At 43.6% G+C, this 26,621-nt stretch overlaps 1 protein-coding gene across 1 annotated transcript in view; it reads left to right on the top strand.

The window, feature by feature from the left end:
- The window catches only part of CNTNAP2 (contactin associated protein 2), a 2,014,778-nt gene that overhangs the window by 1,925,344 nt on the left and 62,813 nt on the right, over positions 1-26,621 (top strand). The window contains exons 20-21 of the mRNA XM_084857751.1: positions 237-370; positions 4,979-5,072. Coding sequence (XP_084713877.1) covers positions 237-370; positions 4,979-5,072 — 228 coding nt within the window. The remainder of the gene's footprint in view (positions 1-236; positions 371-4,978; positions 5,073-26,621) is intronic.

Raw genomic sequence — 26,621 nt, 5'->3', positions numbered from 1 at the left:
ATGGGTTCTCAAGGTGGCTTGTTCGAGAAAAGTAAACCACACCACATGGTTAACAAGCCACGCTGCAGAACATGCTCTGCGTTCAGACAACACAAGAACCCATGGTGGGTTAAAGGGTTGTGTGAACCCTGGCAATATGATGGTGACAGGATGTGAAAGCTAAGAAGTGAGGGATTTTAAAGGATTAAAGTCTATGAGATCAAAATAACAAAACTGTTGAATGTTCCTTTCTGTAGGAAACTTACAGATTCGATACAACCTTGGAGGTGTGAAAGAGCCATATAATATCAAGGTAGATCACAGGAATGTCTCAAATGGACAACCGCACAGTGTTAACATCACACGGACAGGAAAGGCGATAACTGTCCAGGTAAGTGTGTACCAGTGGCTGTTGTGGAGGTTATGATCAGTGCCGGCCCCAGGTTTTTGAGGGCCCCTGGGCAGGACACCCTCAGTAGCCCCCTCCCTCAGTGAGTCTGCCTTCTCCCTGCCATTGTCACCAGCTCCTCTTGCTGCTGCTCCTCTTTTTCATCTTCGCTACCACTTGCTTGCTTGACAGGCAGAGAGCCGGTGAAAGAGTAAGCAGGCATCTACTCCTCCATATTACCTGTGTTGCTTGGGCCAGAGGGAGTGGCAGGTGAACAAGCAGATTGCAGTGCTGAAGAGGAGCAAGTCCAGGAGGCTCTTCTCAGTGCCTGCCTTTGACGGCAGCCATGGTTACAATGATAGCATTAGTACTAGGGATGGTGCATCGTAATTCGAGGGGAACGTAGAATTCACAAACAGAATGCAGGCAGAAAGTGGGGAAATCTAAGCCATCTATGTATCGAAGATAAATGAGACGCTCATGATTTCCCCTCCCCCACCCCCCTTTGGCTAGAGAAAGAAGGACAGACTTTGGAAGGGGTTACAGCGCCAACAGACTGCCTGTGATCTGACTCCAGTAAAATAATGTTATAAAGCCAAGAGTGCCCTTTTGTAAGAGCTGGCCTGTCTTTAGTATTGCATCATGATATAGCTGAATATCAAAGACAGGAGTGAGGACTTCTTGTTCCACAGCCTTGCAGAAGCCTGGGTGTATGCATACATATGTTTTGTTGAGGACTAGGCACCTACACCCACTATAGCACTAATCAGATTTTTTTTAATGGCTTCAGTCTTTTACACTTGCAGTGTGGTGGGTTGTTAATTGTTTTTTGGCTTGATTTTATTTTATATAAATATTGTGTGTTTGGACTTTCCCATGGGCCTAAAAAAAACCTGTTCAGCCTCTTGAATATTGTTCTTTAAGTTAATATTTGAATAGCTAGATTAGTATAGAGGCAACATGTCTCAGGATACTAGATGCCTACCCCCATCTTAAACATTGTAATTTCAAGTTACTTGTTTTGTTGCAACAAGGGTTTGCCCTTGAAACTCATTTCCATGTCTAAAGACGTCATGGGGGAAGGGTTAGTACTAGTAAAAATTATTTAGTGCCTCTAAGACAGACTTGGTACTGCTGAGGCCCCCTTGAATCATTGGAAGTAGACATTTCTTATTTAGAGGAAGGGAGAGAGCAATCCTACAGCCGCTAGACACTGTCTAGAGGGCCACAGGATATGCTCATTTCCAGGAACCAACCTCGGAGCCTGCACTCCGAAGTCGGTTCCAGGAAAACCAACTGCCCCCCTTGTCTGTGCTGCCTCGGGGGCAGCTCAGAGAAGCCCCATCCTCCACACTTGGAAAAGGAGTATGGGGTGACTGAAAAGAGCTGGGGCTGGGGGGCGTTCCGGGGCGAGGAGAGAGGAGCTGCGCGTATGACACATCCAATGTGTCGTACGGCAGCTTCCTCTCCTGGTCGGCCCCACCACCACTAGACAGCCAAAAACGGCTGTCTAGCAAAAAATAGCAAGGCAGGAGAGGCGTGGAGGGAACGATTCCCCCGTGCCTCTCCTGCCTTGCTTTGGATAAGCGGTCGCCTCCGGGGTCGGAGGCAGCCACCTATCTAGTTAGGATTGCGCCCTTAGTCATGTATCAACTTTTCCTATATGACTGTTAAACACAGGAATAACTTGCAGGGAGACTCTTGAGTTTTGTAAATGTCACCTTTGGAGTGATACTGGGCTTGCTGCTCCTTAACTCAAAAGCAATTAAAGGTGCAATCCTATTCATGTTTAGACAGAAAGAAGTCCTACAACTCCCAGCATTCTCCATCCAGCATGGCTGGCTGGGGAATGCTGAGAGTTGTAGGACTTTTTTCTGTCTGAACATGCATAGGATTGTACTCTAATAAAAAGTTCCTGCCCAAACGTCACAGTCCAGCCAGAGTTTAGCACTATTAGTTCCCATTAATTTCGTTGGTAGAGTATATCATGTCCTTTTACATTCCCCATTAGAATAAATGGAAATAAAAAATGCTTAATTTTGGCCGATTTATTCCTGTAGTTAAGAAACTATAATTTATTCCCATTAACAATTATGCCTTTTAAAAAATCAAACTATAATTGAATATCCATTCATAGCATTGTTAATTTTCATTCTTATTATTTGTAACTTCGTTAAAATGCAATATTCTTTGCAAACAACACATCCTCACAGTATTTGCATTGTTAGGAACACTATTATATTTATTAGAATGAGCTATTCCAATACTTCATGGGAGGACTACTAATTTTTATCTTCTAATGGCTTACTCCCAGATAGCCACTAGAGGGCAGCACATCTTAACTTTTAGAAAAAAATCCTATCCCTGTATCACTGTTTAGCAGTTCAGACATCTCCTGCATTAGATTCTCACATATTGTCTTTTTAGATGTCTTAAGTCAGCCTTAAATTACTAAACTGTGGCTTAACAAACCATCTGGTTGCCAGTTAGCTTTCAGGCTCAATTCAAGGCAGCGGTGTTAACAATTAAAGTTGACAGCCAATATTGGCAGGGAGATTCTATGAGTTGGAGTCCAACACATCAGGTTTGGGAAGGCTTGGGAAGTAGTTTAATGACTACTAGGGATGTGAATGTAAGCGTCAAAGGATAGTGTAGAAATCAGCTAATTTTCTATTACATAGAGCAGGGTTGGGCAGAAAGTAGTTCTCCAGCTGTTTTGACTTCAACTCCCACCATTCCTGACCATGCTGGTAGTGGCTTTTGGGAGTTGAAGTCCAAAACATCTGGAGATCTACCTGCTGCCCACCCCTGATTTAGAGTTCAATGTCAGTTATACAGCAAAATTCATAAGGAACTGGGGGAGCCTTTCCACTTGGCCATAACCACCCTCCAAAGCAGGCCAAAATTCATTTTGGCTTTGAAACGTACTTCATTTTCTTCACATCGTGTAATCTCCCCTCCCAAGTAAGATACCCCTGTGTTGCAATGCTGTGTCAAACACAGGCAGTTAACTGATGAATTCCTTCTGTTTTGTTGTTTTCAATTGTCACACTTCAGGATTATTCTGATCAAATCAATGCTGCAAGAAATCCTAAGTCGGGATTCAGCAAAATTCATGTATGTCATATTTGGACATGGTCAAATGATCGTAAAACAAGTTTGGGGTGTTTTATTATTTTGGTTTTTATGGACAAAAGCCAGAGTTGGAGGCGTCTAAACCTTGAATTTCTCCTTGAATCCAAAATTTGAGCTGAAACCCCAACCCAAAATTCTCCCCACCCCCCTGCCCCACAATCATAACAAAATGTAGCACCTTGTCGTTTGGATTTATTTCCTCAAATTTGAATGGGTCAAATTTGAATAGTTTTGCAGTCGGTTCAACTCAATTAAACCTGTCATAGATAAATGCCCTTCATTTCTAAGGGCACAATCGTATGCATGTTTAGATAGAAAAAGAGTCCTACAACTCCCAGCATTCCCCAGCCAAGCATCTTATGTGAGTATGTGAACTGGAGGGGGTTTGAGACTGTGACACCCTCTTTTGAAGCCTTCACGGTGGCCTGACCTTGCTTCTCAAGGATGCTAACTGGGCTTCACTGCTTATCAGGGATGAAATACGAGCATCCAAAAGCAATGGTCTCTATATGGTGGCGTAATCTCCTCAGGGATCCAGTTGTCCAAAACTACAAATCCAGTTGTAGTCCCCTCCCCTGCCTGTCCATATACGACAGTGTTTGTATTTCCCTCCTGTCCAGTCACAGCTCACGAGGCCCCATGTCTTCTTCCGGCTACTGCTCGCATAGCTTCCTCAGCAGCCCCCATTTCCTCAGCAACAAGCAAAGGGCTGGATGTGCGCATGCTTGTCTGATCTCGGATGCTAAGCAGGGTTGGCCCTGGTCAGTAGTTGGATGGGCAACTGCCTGGGAATCAGGCTTCCTGCACTGAGCAGGGGGTTATTCTATCCCTTCAAATGAAATTAAGTTTTACCCCCTCCTATCCCCTGCTCTGGATTTTTTTTTTTTTTTAATTAAGGCGTTATCCTCGCAGAATTGGGGCTTCTCTGCAATGTTTTTTTTTTCCTAATTCAGGCATGATCTTTGAAGTTGTGAAGCTTCACAACTTCAAAGCTTCGAAGATCATGCCTGAATTAGGGAAAAAAAACTTCGCGGAGAAGCCCCGCTTCTGCGAGGATAATGCCTTAATTAAAAAAAACACACATCCGGAGTGGGGGATGGGGGGGTAAAACTTAGTCTCCTTTGAAGGGATACAACAACCCCCTGCTCAGTGCAGGAAGCCTGATTCCCAGGCAGTTGCCCATCCAACTACTGACCAGGGCCGACCCCACTTAGCATCCGAGATCAGACAAGCGTGCGCAGGGAAACAGCACAACGCTCAAGTGTGAGCCGAGCTCGTGCATTCGATGAAGCACTGCAATGGGGAAAATGGGTGAGTGTGAATAATCACGTTTTAATGCGAGAGCGTTTAACCCGACGGGACACCAAATTCATTGTGACGGCGGGCGCAATGTAGATCGGTCCCCGGTTCAATAGCATTGTATGTGTGCACTCTTCTAAAAGCCCGGTTTTGTTGTTTCTGTATTTTTTTTTCCAGCTGGACCACTATTCTCCAGAAACCCACACCCTGCCAGGACCCTCAAACCTTCAGTTCAGCTCACTTAAGTCACTCTTTCTAGGAAAAGTAATAGGTAAGTATCCATTTACAAAGTGGCTTGTGTATGGCTGTAACTTTAATCAGTAGATTCATCAACTAAAACTCTGTGATTAAATGACCTTTCTTTGTAACGATGAGTCGCAGCTTTCCTTATAGTAATTTATTCTCACATCCTTCACCATCTCAAAAGGGCTGTTCTGTAGAGGTTATTGTATGTTTAGCTGTTGGATCAAATTTAGTATATTTGATCTAACAGCTAAAAGGCAGGTGATTGACAGCCCTAATTGTTTAAACGAGTTTCTGAAAGAACTAAATAACACGTGGGATTGCGTCAGTTGTCTTTTGCGCATCTGTTTTTTATTATGGATTCTGTGTTCAAGTGCAGACTGATGCACTTCAGGAAGGGCACAGTCAGTACCGTAAAATCTACTGCAACAGCAGATTTGTATCCACAGTAGGGATGTGGGAGAAATTGTTGTTGTTGTTCAGTCGTTCAGTCGTGTCCGACTCTTCGTGACCCCATGGACCATAGCACACCAGGCCTTCCTGTCCTGCGCTCTCTGATTCATTGATCTGACATTGATCTGACATTCCAGGTTCCATGGGAGAAATTAGAGACGGACTAAAATGAGCTCGGATTTTTGAGAATCCGACCTGAGGAATCTGCTGTGGACCACCCCGCTCAAGCTGTGTGGAGTCCATGAATGTTCAGACTTTTTTTTCCTTAACTTTCCCAAAATTTATGCAAATTTATTCGTAGAAAAAATACACACGATAAATATACTTCGGGAAAAGGTGAATGGAATGCGGGACAATATACTAAATGTTACGTACTAACATAAATTATGTAAATTGTTGCGAACCCTCTTACGGAATTATTTGCATATTTTTCCACATTTAAAAAAAAATTGGAATCTGTCTGTGAATGGACGTCAGAACAACCGACATCACGAAACACACGTGGGACGGATTTCACAAAATCCAGACATCTCTAATCCACAGTAAAAAAAAGAAGAAAAAAGTCAGAGTTTGGACACTGGATATGAAAAGTCTATCACCTACAGTTTTATATTCACCTGGATGCCATACCATCCAGGATGTGCATCTGATATGAACTGGATCCTGATTGGGCCATTTAGAAGCTTCCAGTTCCTGAAGCAACGATGTCATCACTATGTGCCAAGACCTTTTACACACTTATATGTATGTATGGTTACATGTGTACTTGTATGTCTGAATGGATAGGGGCTGCATGTGTGTGAAAAAGAGGGAACGAGAGAAAGAGGATTGGTCGTGGGCGGGATATTTGAGGGATCCTGAAAAAGAGTGAGTGTGGATTTTTGGGTGCCTGCAGAGAGAAGAGAAGGGCATGGGTATATACATGTTTGTATACATACATGATGGATACGTGTGTGTGTGTGTGTGTGTGTGTGTGAGAGAGAGAGAGAGAGAGAGAGAGAGAATGCATCTATAGCTGGTGATCCAGAGTGAGAGAGAAAAAGAGATAGTGGGAAGGATGACTTGGCTGGCAGAGAAGAAGGGAGAGAGACAAAGAGTTTGCCTTCTGTTAAATAGGTTTCTGTTGGTACTGTGAATTCAAAGGAGTTGTTTAGTATGTAGGGGCTCAGACTCCATCTCTGCCTTATACCCAGTCTTTTGGGCAGGCTGTTTGTCCTTTGTGACTAGCCATGTCCCCTGTGGCAGCCATTTTGTGCTGGTGCCCAGGACAGTTCCTCAAATGGCCAAATGTGTCCATAGGCCCTGAAAGATTGCCTACCCCTGACCTAGAGGCTGAGAATCTGCTACGGCCTTCAGGTACTTCAGCTGCATGATAGTTCTGGTGGTATCAGGAAAGTCCCAGTTCATAATCTGAAGGCTACAGCAGGGTTCTGGACCTTATATGATGCAAATCAAGTCTGCATATGCACATGTTGCCATATATCAGATACTTTTCCCCTTTGGTTACCTGGCACAGAACACTGATGCTGTTTTTTAAACATAGAGCATGCACAGCTGTGATCACACTGGATTTGATTGTGGGGGCTGCTTATGCCTGTCTCAGTAGAGAACTGCTACTTGATAAGGTGTTGTTTTTTAATTATTTCATGAAGATGGCCTTGAACTATGTTCTTGGATCTGTAGCCACAGCTATAGATCTATAGCTCAGCCCCTGTCCTTGCATGGGACTGTATTCTCTGAAGAATACAGCTTCACAGCTAAACTCTGTTCCACCACACTTCGTTGATTAGCCCCTGTTGACCTTGAATCCCATAAATGGCAACCTTGCGCCCTTGTTTGAACAGGCAATCTTATTGTTCCCTGTTTCCTCTCTTGTTTCTTCTCTTCAAGCTAGCCTCGTCAGCATGGAAATTGATGTCTCTAGTCTTTCTTTTACAGGCAGCCTCATCTGCATGGTAACTGACATAACCCAGTCCCCAACATGGCACCCATGGGCACCGCAGTGGCACCTGCATGTGGGACCCCTACGTGGTCCCAAATGCGGCACCTGTGGGCACCTGCAAATGGGTCCCCACCATGGGACCCGTGGGCACCCTTTTTTTTCCTTTAAAAAAAATATACACACATGGATTTGTATGAAATGTATATAATTTTCTAGCAATTATACACGGGTTTCAACAAAAGTGGACCAAATATTCAAATGAGTATTCATTGGAAGGTGGCATTTAGACACCAGTCTTTTAGCTGTCAAAAGGGCATGGAGAATCCATTTGCATTGATTATTTGTTAATTTCCATGAAACAGGTAAATCATTCAAAAGTAAGTGTACATCAGTGAATATTAAAGACTGATCCAGTACAAAATTTATCTGTGTAATAACCTCCTCCCAAAGACAAGCAACTACTGGACGTTGCCAAAACATAAGTTTAAAAGAAGCATTAGCTGTACTGCACTGCAACAGACATGAAGCAAAAGTTTTTGCTGACTTAAGACGCAGCCTAAGATCCATAGACGTGACAGGTAGAAGTCAAAGCAGCAGTCCACTGATGAGGCATTTTGTGGCAGTGTCCACAGCATGGCCTCAAATTCCCAAATGTGCCCACAAGTCCAAAAAGATTGAGGATGCCTGTTGGACCTGACAGCCCCAAGGTCCTATCTAACTGGATGCTTACTTTCCCACTGTCCGTCACCTATCCTGGAACCCAACATAACAATGGGGGAATTTAGTATCCCCTCTATCTCCACATGCCCCCTTAAGGAACTCTGTTTGCTTCTCTCAACAACAGGTCCTGTGCACTTTGGCATGTCTAAGGATGTTGCATCTTATGCAAGTTGCTGAAACTAATTTAGGAATTGTATTATAATTCCTAATTTAGGATTTTTTCATGCAATTGTCTGATTTCTCCTATTTGCTTATCCTGATTCATTTTATAAATGCTTGAAGTAGAAGCCTGTGGAGTTGATTAAATAATTGGGCTAACTTACAGGATCAGGTTCACCCACATACTGGCTGCTCATGTCTAAAGCTACTCGGTTACTTCTAGAGAGCTGAGTCTCTGCCTCTCCCCAAAACACCGCAGGTTTGAATTCCCACATAATTGGACTAAAGTGAATTAACATGGGTGGTGACAGCTGTTAATTATTTCAGAAGGACATGCATCACGGCCTGTTCTACCTCACGAGAAAGATGGGAGAGCCCCTTCATCACACTCCATCAATTACCTTCATTCATATGAATGAATATATACATTCATATATATATATATATATATATATATATATATATATATACATACATACATATATACACACACACACACACACATATATACATACATACATATCCATGCATGCATGCGCAGGAGAGAGATGTATTCAGTCAGACTCTGATTATTCCCAAGACCAACCAGTCATCACTTATAAGTGCTCACATCAGGGCCTTTCCCATTTTGGGCTTGAAGGGCATCATTGGTTGCTCATCAGTGTTCCGTTCTCATGCCTGTGTGGGTTTGGGAGAAATTTCATTCTAGCATACAGCTAGCAAGAAAAGCTACTCACCATTTGTTTCCACCTACTGTTCCCTCTTTCCTTTCTCCCCAGACTGTGGCAAGAGTGTTCTCATAGTTCTAAATTAAGGTTTTTTGTTCTTTTCACCCAATCTGATGCTGAATAGGTTTCTATGAATCATGCTCCCCAACTGCACACAGAAAGAGTAGCATAAAGTATTTGAGATGCATTTCAAAGATGCTCTATATCGTGTATGAAAGTTTATGTAAATGTGAAGATATCTAAATGTCTCCATAGATTATTCTTTTGAAAGACAGCTGTTAAAAACATTCACATATGTTTAAGGAAACCACTGGAGAAACGGGTGAAATGGAGAAGCTAAAGTAAAGTTATTATCATGGCCCTTCCAACATTCCAGTATAACCAGTATATTCACTGAGAGCCAAACTCGATATGTTGGAGTTCTGTGATCAGGTCTCCCATCTCTTTAAATTTGTTTTAAAAAGCAGTGGCGGCAGTTCCTGAATTACTTTACCTGAATTAGTTTGCTGCTCAAGCACTGATGGAGAGCGGTTGAGTAGGGCAAAGTTGCTGCCCTTGGGAAAAGCACTCTAAACTTAGGAAACCATGGGCAATTACACTTCTAAGAAAACAAAAGACGTTCTATGGGAAACCAAAAGGAGCAGAGGTGCCAAGGATAATTCCTGAAAAATGGGGTCTTAAATCCTTGATGGGTGTGCAGGTACTGGACTGTAAGGTTGTGAAAGCTTCTCTGTATTGTCAGTTAATGTGCAGCAGGTGACTTTCCTTGCATTTATTGGGGTTGGGGGAGATTGGCTTTGCATGTCCAGGAGCCCCATTCATTGCTCTGGGGCATTCCGAGGCTAAGCCATTCTCATTTCCATTTCAATGAAGGGTGGATCCTGGTCCTGGCAATCAAGCACCATTGCCTTCAGCTGCTGGCCCTTTCCAGGTATAGGCATACAAAATGGAAATAGAGGGATGAAATGGCAATATTTAATTTGGCCTGAAGATATGTGGACTTTCCCCCACCCCCACATTAGCATAATAGAGGAAAAACTGTTTTCATGTACACTATATCACGCCTACTTCTAATACAACTCTTTCAAGAGGGCGAGGGCGATGTTTGCCAAGGGTATCAGTACAAATACACCATCAGCACTGAAAAATCCAACTGCCCTAGATAACTAATTTAGGGAACTGTGAGCAACTTCAAGGCTTTAAGTAACAAAATAAGCTGTTATATAGGAGGAAGAGGGTGAAATACTAAGCCATCTGTGGTAGAAAGATGACATTTCATTTTCTGGCTAATCAACTAGAATGATCCAACTAAAATGCTCAAAAATATAATCCATAGACTCTTTTAAAATGAACACTGATGACTGGTTCATATGTAAATGCCCCCGACTGTGTGAGGTCCAGGCAGGCTCACAACTGGGCTATAATCTCATGAAGACACTGACCTGATTATCAGGTCATGGCAACCTAGGATTTAAACAAACCTTGAGTAGTTCGGAGCAAGCAAGTGTGCTGGGTACCAACCGACTGCTCCCACTGAGCTAAACAACCCAGGGATGTCCAAACCCAGAATTGTTTCTTTATTTCTCATGTAAGTGCATGTGACCCTGATTAGGATTGGGACCACAGCGCTCCAGGAGGGAGGGTTAAACCTCCCCCCCCCCCGTTTATTCCCGAAATTACACACACACACACCACAGGGGGTTAAACAAAAAAAGGGGGGAAAGTCTTAACTGAATTTGTGGGGGGAAGGTTTACACTCCCCTCCTGGAACACCATGGTCCTGATCTGAATTAGGTCTGTGCACACTTACACAAGAGTAAAGGAAACTATCACACATAGCTACACACTATGTAATTAGCATAAGATGTAGTTTAGCTCTAATGATACCTAAACTAGTCACTTCGTAACAACATTCAGGCTGAACTCCTGAACGCACCTACCTTGGAATAAACCCTTTTGAACTCAGTAGGATTTACTTCCAAGTAAACACACATACCCCTTCATGGATCACTGCCTTGTTGTGGCGAAGGGGCTTACATAACTCAGTGAAGCCATAAGCTATGCCGTGCAGGGCCACTCAAGACGGACAGGTCATGGTAGAGAGTTCTGACAAAATGTGGTCCACTGGAGAAGGAAATGGCAACCCACTCCAGTATTCTTGCCAAGAAAACCCCATGGAACGTATCACAAGGCTAAAAGAGATGACGCCGGAAGATGAGCCCCTCAGGTCGGAAGGTGTCCAATATGCTACTGGGGAAGAGCAGAGGGTATTTCCAAGTAGCGCCAGAAAGAGTGAAGCGGCTGGGCTAAAGCCGAAAGGACACTCAGCTGTGGATGTGTCTGGTGGTGAAAAGAGAGTCTGATGCTGTAAAGAACAATATTGTTTAGGAACCTGGAATGTAAGATCAATGAATCAAGGTAAGCTGGAGGTGCTCAAACATGAGATGGCAAGATTGAACATTGACATCTTGGGAACTAAAATGGACAACTACAATGAACTAAAATGGACAAGCATGGGTGAATTTAATTCAGGTGACCATTATATCTACTACTGTGGCAAGAATCCCTTAGAAGAAATGGAGTAGCACTCATAGTCAATAAAAGGGTGGGAAAAGCAGTACTGGGGTACAATCTCAAAAACAATAGAATGATCTCAGTACGAATCCAAGGCAAACGATTCAACATCACAGTAATTCAAGTCTATGCCCCAACCACTGAGGCCAAAGAAGCTGAGGTTGATAGGTTCTATGAAGACCTACAACACCTTCTAGAACTAACACCAAAAAAAGATGTCCTTTTCATCACAGGGGATTGGAATGCCAAAGTAGGAAGTCAAGAAATCACCGGGATAATAGGCAAGCATGGCCTTGGTGTACAAAATGAAGCAGGACAAAGGCTAATAGAGTTTTGCCAAGAGAACACGCTGATCATAGCAAACACTCTTTTCCAACAGCACAAGAGGTGACTCTACACACGGACATCACCAGATGGTCAATATCAAAATCAGATTGATTATGTACTTCGCAGCCAAAGATGGAGAAGCTCTATACAGTCAGTAAAAACAAGACCTGGAGCTGACTGTGGCTCAGATCATGAGCTGCTTCTTGCAAAATTTCAGCTGAAATTGAAGAACGTAGGGAAAACCACTAAACCATTCAGGTATGACCTCAATCATATCCCTTATAAATATACAGTGGAGGTGATTAATAGATTTAAGGGATTAGACCTGATAGAGTGCCTGAGGAACGATGGACGGAAGTCTGTAACATTGTTCAGGAGGCAGCAACTCAATCCATCCCAAAGAAAAAGAAATGCAAGAAAGCCAAGTGGCTGTCTGATGAGGCTTTACAAGTAGCTGAGGAAAGAAGGGAAGAGAAAAGCAAGGGAGAAAGAGGAAGATATATCCAACTGAATGCAGAGTTCCAGAGAATAGCAAGGAGAGACAAGAAGGCCTTCTTAAATGAACAATGCAAAGAAATCGAGGAAAACAACAGAATGGGAAAGACTAGAGATCTTTTCAAGAAAATCGGAGATCTCAAGGGAACGTTTTGTGCAAAGATGGGCATGATAAAGGACAAAGAAGGCAGATACCTAACAGAAACAGATGAGATTAAGAAGAGGTGGCAAGAATACACAGAAGAACTATACAGGAAAGATCTTAATGTTCCTGATAGCCATGATAGTGCGGTCACTGAACTTGAGCCGGACATCCTAGAGAGTGAAGTCAAGTGGGCCTTAGGAAGCATTACTAACAACAAAGCTTGGTGGAGATGACAGTATTCCAGCTGAGCTATTTAAAATCCTAAAAGATGATGCTGTTAAAGTGCTGCACTCAATATGCCAACAAATTTGGAACACTCAACAGCGGCCACAAGACTGGAAAAGGTCAGTTTACATTCCAATTCCAAAGAAGGGCAATGCCAAAGACTGTTCAAACTACCGTACAATTGCGCTCATTTCACATGCCAGCAAGGTTATGCTCAAAATCCTACAAGCTAGGCTTCAGCAGTATGCGAACCGAGAACTACCGGAAGTACAAGCTGGGTTTCGAAGAGGCGGAGGAACTAGAGATCAAATCGCCAACATTCGCTGGATCATGGAGAAAGCAAGAGAATTCCAGAAAAATGTCTATTTCTGCTTCATTGGCTACGCTAAAGCCTTTGATTGTGTGGATCACAACAAACTGTGGCAAATTCTTAAAGAGATGGGAGTACCAGACCACCTCACCTGTCTCCTGAGAAACCTGTATGAGGGTCAAGAAGCAACAGTAAGAACTGGACATGGAACAACCGATTGGTTCCAAATTGGGAAAGGAGTACGACAGGGCTGTATATTGTCGCCCTGCTTATTTAACTTATATGCAGAGTACATCATGTGAAACACCAGGTTGGATGAATCGCAGGTCAGAATTAAGATTGCAGGGAGAATTATCAACAACCTCCGATATGCAGACGATACCACCCTAATGGCAGAAAGCGAAGAGGATCTAAAGAGCCTCTTGTTGAGGGTGAAAGAGGAGAGTGCAAAAGCTGGTTTGAAACTCAACATTAAAAAAAACTAAGATCATGGCATCTGTCCCCATCACTTGCTGGCATATAGAAGGGGAAGAAATGGAAGCAGTGACAGATTTTACTTTCTTGGGCTCCAAGATCACTGCAGACGGTGACTGTAGCCATGAAATTAAAAGACGCTTGCTCCTTGGGAGGAAAGCTATGGCAAACCTAGACAGCATACTCAGAAGCAGAGACATCACCTTGCTGACAAAGGTTCGTATAATCAAAGCTATGGTTTTCCCAGTAGTAATGTATGGCTGTGAGAGCTGGACTGTAAGGAAGGCGGAGCACCGAAGAATTGATGCTTTCGAACTGTGGTGCTGGAGAAGACTCTTACGAGTCCCCTGGACTGCAAGGAGGTCAAATCAGTCCATCCTAAAGGAAATCAACCCTGACTGCTCATTGGAAGGACAGATACTGAAGCTGAAGATCAAATATTTTGGCCACCTAATGCGAATAGAAAACTCCCTGGAAAAGACCCTGATGCTGGGAAAGACTGAAGGCAAAAGGAGAAGGGGATGGCAGAGGATGAGATGGCTAGATAGCATCACCGATGCAATGAATATGAACTTGAGCACACTCCGGGAGAGAGCGGAAGACAGGAAGGCCTGGCATGCTATGGTCCATGGGGTCACGAAGAGTCGGACACGACTTCACGACTAAACAACAACAACAAGACACACATAGGATTGTACTAACAGAGTAGCTGCTTTCACTCCCGTTCCATTAAGAATTAGACACAGGTTTGTCTCATCCAGTGGTTGTGGTTCTTCTTGGCTTAACCTGTTGTATTGTTCATTTGCACATTGTCACTGACGAGAATTGGTACTAGATATTTTAATGTGTATTTTGATTGTGTTGTAAGCCAGATCTGGTTTTTTACTTGTAAATTTGTTTAATGTTGTGCTTGAGATGACCTTTCACTAAAACTGTCAAATTGTATCCGAATCTGACTTTGGATGCATGTTCCTTTGAAAACAAGTTGGAAATGTGTTTTGGATCAGGATGTCTGCATGCATTTAAGTGAACTAAATGTACCTAATTTCTAATCTGCTCTGAATGAACTCTTCTGAGTTTGTATAAAAATGCATTTGATAATGCACAAATGCTATGCATTGTGGAGGAAAAAGAACAATGCTGGCATTTTGTTGAGAGACAAAAATACTATGTAGGATATTATCTTTCATTTTTCTCAGTTTGACTGTTGGAACATTAGAATCCTTCTTCCTCTCTGTATTGAACACACTGACAATTTTGTCTTCTAAGCTATCATTTTGCTGTCATTTCTGCAAAGTTGCTTGTGGAAGCACCATTTAACATGTTAGAGATACCTTGTTTTCCCTTCCACTGGCAGAGGAAGAGAGCTTCCAGCTATCTAAAAAGGCAGGTGGAGATATAGGAGTATCTGACTAAACTAAGCCTCCTCAACTAGTTGAAAGAAAACACTGAGCCAGTGTGGGGGTACTTATGCATCCTTCTACTACACCTTATTATTTGTGGTGCCTTTGTTCCTGCCTTGCATTGGGAAGGTGCAGCAACAGTTCTTTCTTTCTCCTCTGTATCTGTAATTGCCTAGGTTTGTTCAGTTGTCTAGTGGAAGCTACAGTTTTGCCGTTTGTCAGCAAAGGAACTATCAAAATTACTGCCTTCCCCAGCAGTCTTTATATGGTTTGGCCTGAGCTCTTCCCTGCCCACCTCCTCACAATGTTTAGTACAGGGATGTTGAGCCTCTCTCAGCCCCAGGGCTGAATTTAATTTTGGAGAAGTACCAGGGGATTTAACGACTGAACAACAACAACTAGGGGATTAGGAAAACTGGCAAGTAATTAAGCCTTTGGAGAGGCATTACAACTTTTTAGAATGGGGAGAAACTGCACAAAAGCTAGAAAACCACAAAACCATCTGTGGTCTGGTGGGAAGCGGGGGGGGGGGCAAGGGAAGTGGGCATGGCCCTCTGGGGAACACCAGAAGGCTAGATTTGGCTCCCAGGCCTGAGGTTCCACTCCCCTGGTTTAGTAAATATTTTTTCAGATGCGAAGAGCAGTGGAAAATGAACTGTGGCAAGAGGGCACAAATGAGAGAGAAGGCTCAAAATAAACCTCACTGTGTACTTTAAGTCAGGAGGGCCGGTATTTTGTGTGTGGTGGCAATAGGGAGGAAGACAGTAGTGCCTAAAAAGCCTGCCCAAAATACAGGCTGGCCAAAGAAGGTGGAGCACAGTGGGCAGGAAACTAGGTGGTGAGTCAGGAAATCAAAGAACGGAAGAGCTGTATTGATTTGAATGAATTGGCTAATTCTTTGAATGCCTGCTTTTAGCATCTTTTAAATCTTTTGCACCATTAGCTAAATCACTACTGACAGTTGAGAGCCTTGCCTCTCCATTCATTTCCTGCCGGCTATCAAATGGTTCTCTCTTCTTTTGAAAGGACATTTGTGGTCATGTCAATATCACTAGTACTTGAAAAGCTGACGGTTGCAGGATGCAGAATAAAAGAGCCTGTAGTTTGCATAACTGGCACAATTTGCATGGGTTGTCCAAATATGCAGGTTATTCGCATGCCTTCAGTGCACAACTGTTTCCACTTGAACCATCAAGGTTGGTGCCATCCACAATCTCTGCTGCTTTTCCTCATTCCCTTGATGCCTTACAAATGGAAACTCAAGGTAGCCATGTGTTCCCTTCCCATGTGTTCTCCATTCGCTCCATTCCTCCTCACCCACTGCCAAGCCTTTGAAAGGCCTCCTCCTGTAATTCCCTGAAAACAGGTTCAAGGGCATTTGAGCACAGCAGCAGAACCAATAGTATGCAAGGAAGAGATTTTTGCCTTTCAGCAATTTGCATGCACATTCAGTATAGGCTAATTAAAGGGTAAAGATCAAAACTTGACAAAAGTGTTCATTTGCATAGAGTATGCAGCAAGAATACCTTGATTTTTAAAGTAACAGTGTACTGGTATAGGTGAGCAATTTGCCTTTTCTTCATTGCACTTCTGTGTATATCCATAGCTGCAATGAACAAAAACAGGGAGGCATTTCTCTTAGGAAAATTTGTTTTGCTGGTGGCCACTTTAAACATGAGAATCAGTTTGCTGCAGGAAGAGGGAGGCAGGAATTTAAAAGTGGGAGGACAAGTTATGGATGCACATATAGTAGGAGCCAATTAAGTAGGGATGTACAGGTTTTGTTAAATCCGTTCCATCTGTGTTTCATGGATTGTCCGGCATCTCTCATTCCATCAGTTGCTCATTGATGGAATCGGGGGGGGGGGGGAGTATGAGCATTTCATTCCACTTGCACTAATGCATGTTAGTGCAAATCCCCCCTAAAAGTTAAAAAAAACAGTCCACAAGTCTGGATGACTTGGGAAAAAATGGTCCACGGCAGAAACCACAGGTCAGATTCATAGAAATCCAAACTCATTTGAATCCATTGTGAATTTCTCTGACATCCCTACCATGAAGGCACCCTGCCTATTAAAGAGATTATAGGGGTCATTTCTGGGGCCAAATCACAACTATACACATTACATAACAGCACATTGGTGGGTCAGCCCAAGACTTTTTGGTTCCTGGGGCCAAAAATCCAAATGGCACCTCCTCTTACTAATCAATTTGGGGGCACAACCCACCAGGCCATTCTCCACAAGACCATTGAAAAGAATGCCTTCCTTCCTGTGGATTCAGATTCTAAGTCAATACAGTGTGCTCAGTACCGCCTAATAGATTGTGCCCCTTGCTGGAGCCCATCTGTCTGTGCTGCTGCAAGGGAGGATTGGGTCAGCACTACAGAGGAATTTGGGAAGTTCATAGCCACAGTCAAGCCAGCGGTGGGGTGCGGTGCGGTGGGGTGGGGTGCGGTGGGGGTGTCACCATATGTCATATTCTACCTATTTGTAATATATGTATTTAAACACCTGTGCCTACCTTAGTCTTGAGGATGAGGTGGGCTAGAAAATGTAAATAAACATCAAAGACAAAGCATTATATGGTGATATCAGCAAATTTGGACAAAATTTGAGGAACAGAATCTGCAGGAGATCAGTGACACAGCACAAACTCTTGCTTCGAGAATCCAGCCAAGTTCCAAGCTGGCGCTGTGTAATGGAGGTTCCCAAAGCCACAGCATCTGCTACTTAGACAGAGCCATTAATATCAATCAGAACAGTTACCAGCAAGGAGCTTTTTATTATGCCTAGGGAGCAGATGAGAAAGACTTATTAACATGCCAGGAGGGTAACAAAAAGAATGTATACATTTTTTTTTCTGTCCAAGCTACTTTTGCAGGACTCATCTCAAAAGTAGGAGGGTTGGGGAGGAGAGGGGAAAGATTCCCCTCTCCTCCCCATCTATCAGATGGATCCACAGTTGGCTACGGAATCGGACTCAAAGAATGGGTATCAGTGGGATCTTCTCAAAATAGGGAGAGGTAATGAGCGGGGTACTGCAGGGCTCAGTCCTAGACCCAGTGCTCTTCAACATTTTTATGAAAGATTTGGAGGAGAGGGTGCAGGGAATGCTCATCAGATTTGCAGATGGCACAAACTTGGACGGGATAGCTAATACACTGGAAGACAGAAACAAAATTCAAAATAATTTTGATAGGCTGGAGTGCTGGGATGAAAACAACAGAATGAAGTTTAATAGGGATAAATGCCAAGTTCTGCACCTAGGAAAAAGAAACCAAATGCACAGTTACAAGATGGGCAATACTTGGCTCAACAACACTACAAGCTAGAAGGATCTTGGAACTGTTGTAGATCACAAGCTGAATATGAGCCAGCCATGTGATGTGGCTGCAAAAAAGGCAAATGCTATTTTGGGCTGCATTAATAGAAGTACAGCTTCCAAATCCCATGAAGTACTGCTTCCCCTCTATTCAGCACTGGCTAGGCCTCATCTTGAGTACTGTGTCCAGTTCTGGGCACCACACTTTAAGAAAGATGCAGACAAACAGGAGAGGGTTCAGAGGAGAGCAACGAAGATGATCAGGGGACTGGAAACAAAGCCCTATGAAGAGAGACTGAAAGAACTGGGCATGTTTAGCCTTGAGAAGAGAAGACTGAGGGGAGATAGGATAGCGCTCTTCAAGTACTTGAAAGGTTGTTACAGAAAGGAAGGCCAGGATCTCATCTTGATCATCCCAGAGTGCAGGACACTGAATAATGGGCTCAAGTTACAGGAAACCAGATTCCGGCTGAACATCAGGAAGAACCTTCTTATTGTTAGAGCAATACAACAAGGGAACCAATTCCCTATGGAGGTGGTGGGCTCTCCCACACTGGAGGCCTTCAAGACGAGGCTGGACAGCCATCTGTCAGGGATGCTCTGACTTAGATTCCTGCACTGAGCAGGGGGTTGGAGTCGATGGTCTTATAGGCCCCTTCCAGCCCTACTGTTCTATGAATCTATGATTCAATCTGCATATAGAAAAAAATATGCCACATAAAACATTTGTTAGAAAGCAGCAACACTACTGCATCCAATACAATACCATGACTTGGTATTATTCAGCCTTTTTGTTTTTACAAAATGGCAAAGGGTAAAAAGCTATCACCCTGCTGCCATTTTGCCCTATTCACAAATATAAACAACCTGGCTGCTGTCATATATGCCCTGGGAGCTTCCCATTTAGATTATCGTAATGCACTCTAGGTGGGGCCGCCCTTGAAGCGTGTTAGGAAGCTTCAGCAGGGGTGTGTCCAGATGGGGGGCTGGTACTACCAGTCCAAAGGCATTGTACACCTGTTCTGTTTTTTCCTCCTTAACAAGTTTTTTCTGGTAAGAAAAAAAGACAAAAGAAGCCGTGGGAAAACACATGCGGGTTAGAGATAGAAGACAGTGGCATCTGAACGCCCTCTGTAAAATTCTGTGAATAAGGCAGGGTGACTGCACAATAAAAACCTCACCTGGAAGCACCCCTGCTCTCCAATTCAACATCTTAGGCCACAATCCTAGATATGTTTAGACAGAAAAAAAGTCCTACAGCTCCAAGGGCTCCGGCACACTAGGCTTTTATCCTGCAATTGAGATTGCTCCTTCACGGAAGTTTGCAGGCTCTTTACATGATTACATGATGCCATGATCTTGAAAGCGTCTCCTGCACTAAATGCCCTTTGTTCTGTTTTTAAATAGATCGCAGATAATGAGCTATCAAATTACCCCATTGTGTTCTTTCAGTTTCCTCCCTGAAAAGAGTAAAAGCAGCAAGAAGAGGAGCAAGATCAATGGAAGATGGAAGCCACAGATATGGGGAGGGGGTGGGGGAGAAGGAAGCACGTGAAAAAGGGAGTCATTGTGATCCTGCATTTAAAACAGAAGCAGAAAGCCCGCTTTTAAATGCAAGATTTTAGGCTGGTGTAGAGATGCCCCAAGTCATGCTGGCCCGGGATGCTGGGAGTTGTAGGACTTTTTTCTGTCTAAACTTGCATATGATTGTGCCCTTAGTTGTTAACAGGTGGTGGCATTCTGTGCACTAGCACCTGTCTTGTGGAGTTCTCTTTCAAGGGAAATTTGCAAGGGCCATGCTTTCTTATCCTTCCAGCAACTTGCTAAGACCTTCAGAAGACTTTAGTGTAAGCTAGAAATTAGGTTTTAATGCTGATCTTTATTGATTATCATTATGAGTTCTTTAAAAAATATCTTAATGAGGTTTTTTTATTGCCGATTCTTTTGAATTTTATGGCTATATGAACTGTTATTAAAACAGTTAAAACATCATTATAAAACTTAATATGTTATAATGTTTTAATTGTTATAGTTAAGTTTTATTTGTCATTTGTTTTAAATTCATGATTTATTATGTCACCAGTTGCCTTCTGGATCCCATCATGGACTGAAAGATGGGTTTGGCTACAAATTAAATTAAGGGTGCGATCCTAACTGCATAGGCAGCCGCCTATCCTAAGCAAGGCAGGAGAGGCACAGGGGCGATGGGGCTTCTCCGGGGGCAGAGATTGGATTTCCGGGAACCAACCTCAGGGTGCAGGCTCCGAGGTCGGTTCCTGGAAAAGAGCATATCCTATGGCCCTCTAGACAGTGTCTAGTGGCCATAGGATTCCTCCCTAAATGGATTAAATAATGTTATAAAGGAGACATGGCACAACCTTCTCCCCTGCAAAAGAATACCAACCTATCCAGTATGTAATACTGGGATATTGGGCTATTGGTGCTGGATCACGGTTTGTGGGAGTATTTTGTATGCTGCAAGAGAATTGAATGTATCTCTGATGAGTAAATTAACTGAATAATGAAAGCCTCTTGTCAGCTCCCACTCACTGCAGTTCTGCATAAGGAAGCTTCCCACTACATCTCCAGATGATTCACTATTCTGGTCTCTTTCCAGTCAGCTTCCACTCATCCACACAGGGAAGAGTGCTGCTAGCAGAATTACCCTTCCGTAAGGTGCAATCCTATGTATATTTAAACAGAGAAAAGGCCTACAACTCCCAGCATGCCCCAGCCAGCAATGCTGGCTGGGGCATGCTGGGAGTTGTAGGCCTTTTCTCTGTCTAAACATGCATAGGATTGCGCCCTTCGAGAAGATAAGCTGTAGCGTCTCTGCTCTGGGCTTTCCTTCTTCCAGTAAGAAGGCAGGTCCTGAACTGGGGTGTTGCTAGGCACTCCAAAGATTTATGCTTATGTGTATCTATGCATGCAAATTTAGAAATAATTACTAGAATTTATTTCAATTTCACAGAAGGCAGGCATTCCAATTAATTCCCCACCCAAATCACCCCAAATAAAAGCTTCCTTTGTCATCAGTATAAGTTTTTTTTTTAAGTTTAACTGCCATGTAGGAGTGATGGGGAGGCTTACAGCACACAGGGAGGGGAGTGTTAACCCTTTCCTCCCAAACTGTAACCCCACTAGAAATCCCCCCCCTGCCCCCGGGCATGGCAATTAAGGTTAAAACAAATCATCCCAGGGTACCAACTGAATTTTTTTTCTTAAGCTGCATGGCCACGTGGGGGGGGGGCGTTTTTCTAATACATGGGGAAGGGAGGATTAACCCTTCCCTCTTCAGCTGTGGTTCTCCTAAAAACAACCCCCCCTCCTGGAAATTAAGCTTAGAAATAAAACATTGGCACTACTAGACACTCGGTGCTCTTGGAAATAGATCCAGGGCCCTGGAAAATAGATTCAGGGCCAGGACCCCATGGTCCCAGGCTTAGTAATGCCCATGAGTGTGACTCACACCAAAACACAAGGGGGAGGCTTCATTGAAGGTGAGTGTTTTTTACTCTTAACCCACTCTTAAAGTAAACCTTGTTGAGATATAAGAGTAAAGGGTACCTTCAATATCAATTCAGCCAGGGAAGTATGCTTTGATGAGATTTGGGGAACACCATCAGTGTTGAGGGTAAGATATATTTGGGTCAGCCCCTGTTCCATATGTAGTTTTTGTGTATGACTGTTCTGTGTGCTTCGAACTTACAATATACACTCAGACTTCAGGATTCTTAAATTACATGTATGCCCTCTTGTCTGCGGTGTAAATGAAATGGCTTATACCCACAGGCTTTTCTTATATCTGCTGCCGTAACAATCTGAAACAATTTATGGTTTGTGACTAGCGATTATCCCATTCATCTTAAATCTGAGCTCAGGCAGAACACTTAAAAAAAATTGTCTGAATAAAACAATCATAGGAAATGTATATCAAGGCGTCAGCTAAAGGAGAAATTACTGTCTTCTGGCAGCTATGTGTATATACCACAGAGTATATACACATACACTCAGATGACAAACTGAGGCCCAGGTCGGATGTTGAGGTCATGGGGGGAGTGCGTGCATTGCATCCCTCCTGCTCACCACTTCTGCTTTATATCCATTTTACAAAATAACTCAGGCATGCCAGAGAGCTCATCTGGCTCCACTCCATGGGAGAGGACACTCAGGAGCAATCATGTCAACTGCAGGGCCATTTCTCCATTCCAGAGGTCAATCTTCAAGCAATCAGATTTGCCGCCAAGGTGACAGGAAAGTCCTCAAGAACCATCAGAAAACCATCCAGATCCATCAGTCCCCTGGGGTGGACTGTCTTAATTGGCCCCCTCCCTGCACAGGGGCTCCAAGTCCCAGCAAGTCTAAACCCCACCAGCTAGTGGTATTCATGACCATGGAACTATAGACAGTTCCTCCACCCCAGATCACCATCATCCCACTCTACACGAAAAACCCAGATCCAAAGTGTGCCATGCTGAATGAGTGGGGCCAGATACTAATTGTGGCTACCAGCTCCAGATTTTGGAGGGTCCTTTAGTAGGACACCCTTACTGGGCCTCCTCCCTTAATGAATTTACCTGTTCACCACCACTGTCACCAGCTACTGCTGCTCCTTTTCCCTTGCCTCAACATTGCTATCATCTGCTTGCTTGCCAGGCAGAGAGCCAATGAGCTAGCAAGTAGTGGCATCTGTTGTTCATTCTTCTCTCTACCACCACTGTCTGGACCAGAGCAAGAGGCAGAAGAACAAGCAGTTTGCAATGGTGAAGAGAAGGGGCTGTCATCAGTGGTCCCCCTGCTGGAGCATCCCAACCCTTGACGCTGGACCCTGTAATTGGGACAGACCCATGGAGGCCATGAGGACCTGAGCCACTCCCCACAAGGCGGCCAAAACATGTATGTTGAAGTCCCCCAGCAGAACAAGCTGAGGAGACTCTAGCATCAACCCTGAGACCACTCTGTCTAGCTCAGGAAAGGAGACTGCTGAGCATCAGGGCAGGTGCACACCAAAAGAATCCCTATTCTGTCCCAAACACCCACCTTCAGATACCCACACAAATTCATATTCATTAATGTGGAAGTGTTGTTTTGTGGTGGGTGTGTATTTTAAGAGTGGGTGGGTGAGCATTTCAGCCTGGGCCACTTCATATGTCTGGCAAAGTAAACTCCAAATAAATTTTAAGGTTTCTCATTTTTGCTGCAACAGACTAACAAGGCTACCCCTCTGGAAATTCAGTCAGATTACTCCATTATTCTCTTCTACCCTTGATGCATTTCTTCTGAAATTACTTAGCAAGGCATCCAACCAAGGCAAAAGAAAAGCAGCAGGAAATATTTCTCTTTATCAAGAGACTCCCAGAAACTCCAAATCAACTGAAGTAGCCAATTAATGCTAAATTAAATTCACATTTTATGTTTGCTGCATGCCAATGAGAATCATCCCTTCCCTTCCATCCAGGTTTTTCTCCTTCTGGGGACTGAGAGAAGTGAATGGGAATACATAATTCCCATTCTTTAATTATTTTTACAGCTGTGAAATCTCTGATGTTGCTTCAGCAACACAAGCCAGTTGTATAGGATTCCTGCTCCAGTGACGAAGGGCGGCCAACTATATGCAAAGGAAGGCTTGCCTCGTGTTCTTTTCACCATTGTAGAGAGGAGGGCATTTTGGCAGATGTAACCAGTGAGGAAAAACTGGACCTGCTGAAATTCGTTGTTAAAGGTTTAAGAGCCCTTTCCTCCTTTGCATTTGGGCTTCAGACATTACAGTTCTGACGGGTCTCTAACAAGCCACCATTAAAACTACAATGTGTAAAAGCAGAGAGAGGGAGAGATGAGCTGCTTACTTACTTGCATACACATACCTTAAGACCAGTGTTTTAAGGTGTGTTAAGATATGGCCAAACATCACTTAAGGCAGGGGCACAGAATTTTTTGAGTGCAGGGGGCAGTTTGCCCCCATCAGGTCAACTGTAGGCTGGGCAATATCACAGAGCATGGCCTTGCCCCACTGATGTCATCCCCCCCTTTTTTTCTTCCCTCTCTGTGCAGAGGAGGCACAAAGTCCCAGCACAGAGAAAGGGGATGGGTCAGGAGTACGTGTTCCTCTGCGCACCGGCCAAGTGCCTGCCTTGGTTTGGTGCCCAGATGTCAGGTGCAGCGTGAAGGTACTTGGCCTGTGTCGGACGGAGTGGCTGCTCTTCCTGGTTGGCCATGTCTTGATGCCTTGAGATGCCTGTGCTGGTACATGTGTGCAGGGATCGGAGATAACTGTGGAGATGCCCAAGTGCTGTACACCAACAGTAGCATCCCTGCTGTTGTCTCTGATCTCAGGTCGGAGATAACAGTGGGGATGCCTTCAGGGGGCAAGACTTGGAGGCTAAGCCTCGCCCCCTAGAGGAACCCCAGAAGGCTCTGCTTGCTGGACTGGAGTTTCTGCACCCCTGACTTAAGGCTTATCCATGTTTCTATTTTACTGCTGGTATCCTTATTTCTGCCAAATGGCATCCATGCTGGATGCACAGTGTGTGTTTTTAGATGAAAAAGATATATGTAGCTCTCCTTACATCATGGTTGTTTGTATCCAGGTCAGTCAGAGCATGGCACAGGACTTGCATCCTGTGATGCTCCTGTCTCTCCCCACTGTTATTAAAACCAGCAGGTTAACCTCGGCTGAACCACCCTCTGTGAAAGCTGCGATCATTCACAATTGACTTTTACCAATGTGTGAATCTTGGATTTCCTGAAGAAAAATTGCATACTGGCTCACAGCAATTACAGTTCTTTTTCCTCCCAAGTGATTCCCCCGTCCCGTTATCAGAGTCCTTTTCCAGAAATTAGTTCTCCCTTTGAATTAATTTTGTAACTCTTGTTGCAGGTGATACTTGAACTTGATAAGGAGCTGCAGCTGAAAGGATGTTTTGGATAAGAGGGAAAAAAGGATTAAGCACAGCATCAAGCAACCAATGGGGATTCTTGGAGGGTTGGGCCTGGTGATACCTCTCTCCATCCAGTTGGCTTTCAAAACAAAACTAATTCTACTATAATGCAGAATGCTTGTCTCTAAAAATGCATTTATACTGTTAATCTTTGATAATAAATAGGTGTCTATTTCTGTCCATTAGGAGTTAGGATCACATTAAGGTTTAGCATTTTGCTGCTATATTTTAAGCTTCCCTCCCAGGTGACAAGAAATTTTCCTCTGATGATGACAAATTTAATATTGCACTATCCATGTACAATATTACATGGCACAATATTACATGGCACAATATTACATGGCATATTACAGAGCACAGGTCCCAGCCAAGATCAGCCCAAGACAATTTGCTGCCTGGGGTGAGGGACAAAATGGTGTTCCCTCCCATTCCATGTACAAAAACCAACTGGACCAGCAGTTGAATCTTCAACACTGGCAATGAGCCAGCATCCTCCACCACATCTGAAAGCAGCAGGCTAGCTTAGTGGGCACAGAGCAGGCCAAATGGCCCACAGCTCTGTCTTCCACTGGCTTGCTGCCACAGCATCTGCCACCTTGAGAAGACCTTCTGACTCTGCCTAATGGTAGGGCTGGTCCTACTTCCAGCCCAGAGGTGCTGAGGGTTTAGAAGATTCCACGCCTCTGGAAATGAAGAGAAATATAGAATATCTCATTGTTATTAGACATACACTAGATCTTTGATAGTAATTTATTTACTTATTTATTTAAAACATTTGTATCCGCCCTATATCATTAAGATCTCAGGGTGCCGTACAGATAAAATCAGTTTAAACAGTATGAAACATTACTTTATTCATAAAGTAATGAATAATTTAAACAGCTAAACACATATTAAACCATTAAACAAGCTAATATCAATTAAAGATCTAAAGTAATAAAACAGTTAAAATAGTGTGCAACTTTAGGGAATTCAAATAGCCAACAAAGTCTTTGTTGAAAAGCCATGTTTTAACTTGGCGTCAAAATGAAACCAACCCAATCAGGCCTCCAAGGGGATGCCATTCCATAACTGGGGTGCCACAGCAGAGAAGGCCCTCTTCTTTTGGCACATGTGAGGTCACTGGTTTGAAACTGCTCCATATTAAAATTGCACTGACATAAGGGGAAGACTTCATGCAATAAGACTTTGACATGGGAGTACATTCATGCAGGTAACCCCACTGTATTTCCTCAGGTGGTGCAGTTGCATGAAGAACTGCATCAGATGGCCACTTAAACATCTGACTTGACTTTTAGCAAATCACAGTTCCTTCCAGCCTTACCTACGGGAAATAGTGGGGAGAGAGACTGCTCATATG

This window comes from Heloderma suspectum, chromosome 5, assembly GCF_057233095.1.
Source record: "Heloderma suspectum isolate Gila_16-S chromosome 5, 16-S_ref, whole genome shotgun sequence".
Taxonomy (NCBI): domain Eukaryota; kingdom Metazoa; phylum Chordata; class Lepidosauria; order Squamata; family Helodermatidae; genus Heloderma; species Heloderma suspectum.
This window is presented reverse-complemented; position numbering and strand designations above follow the sequence as displayed.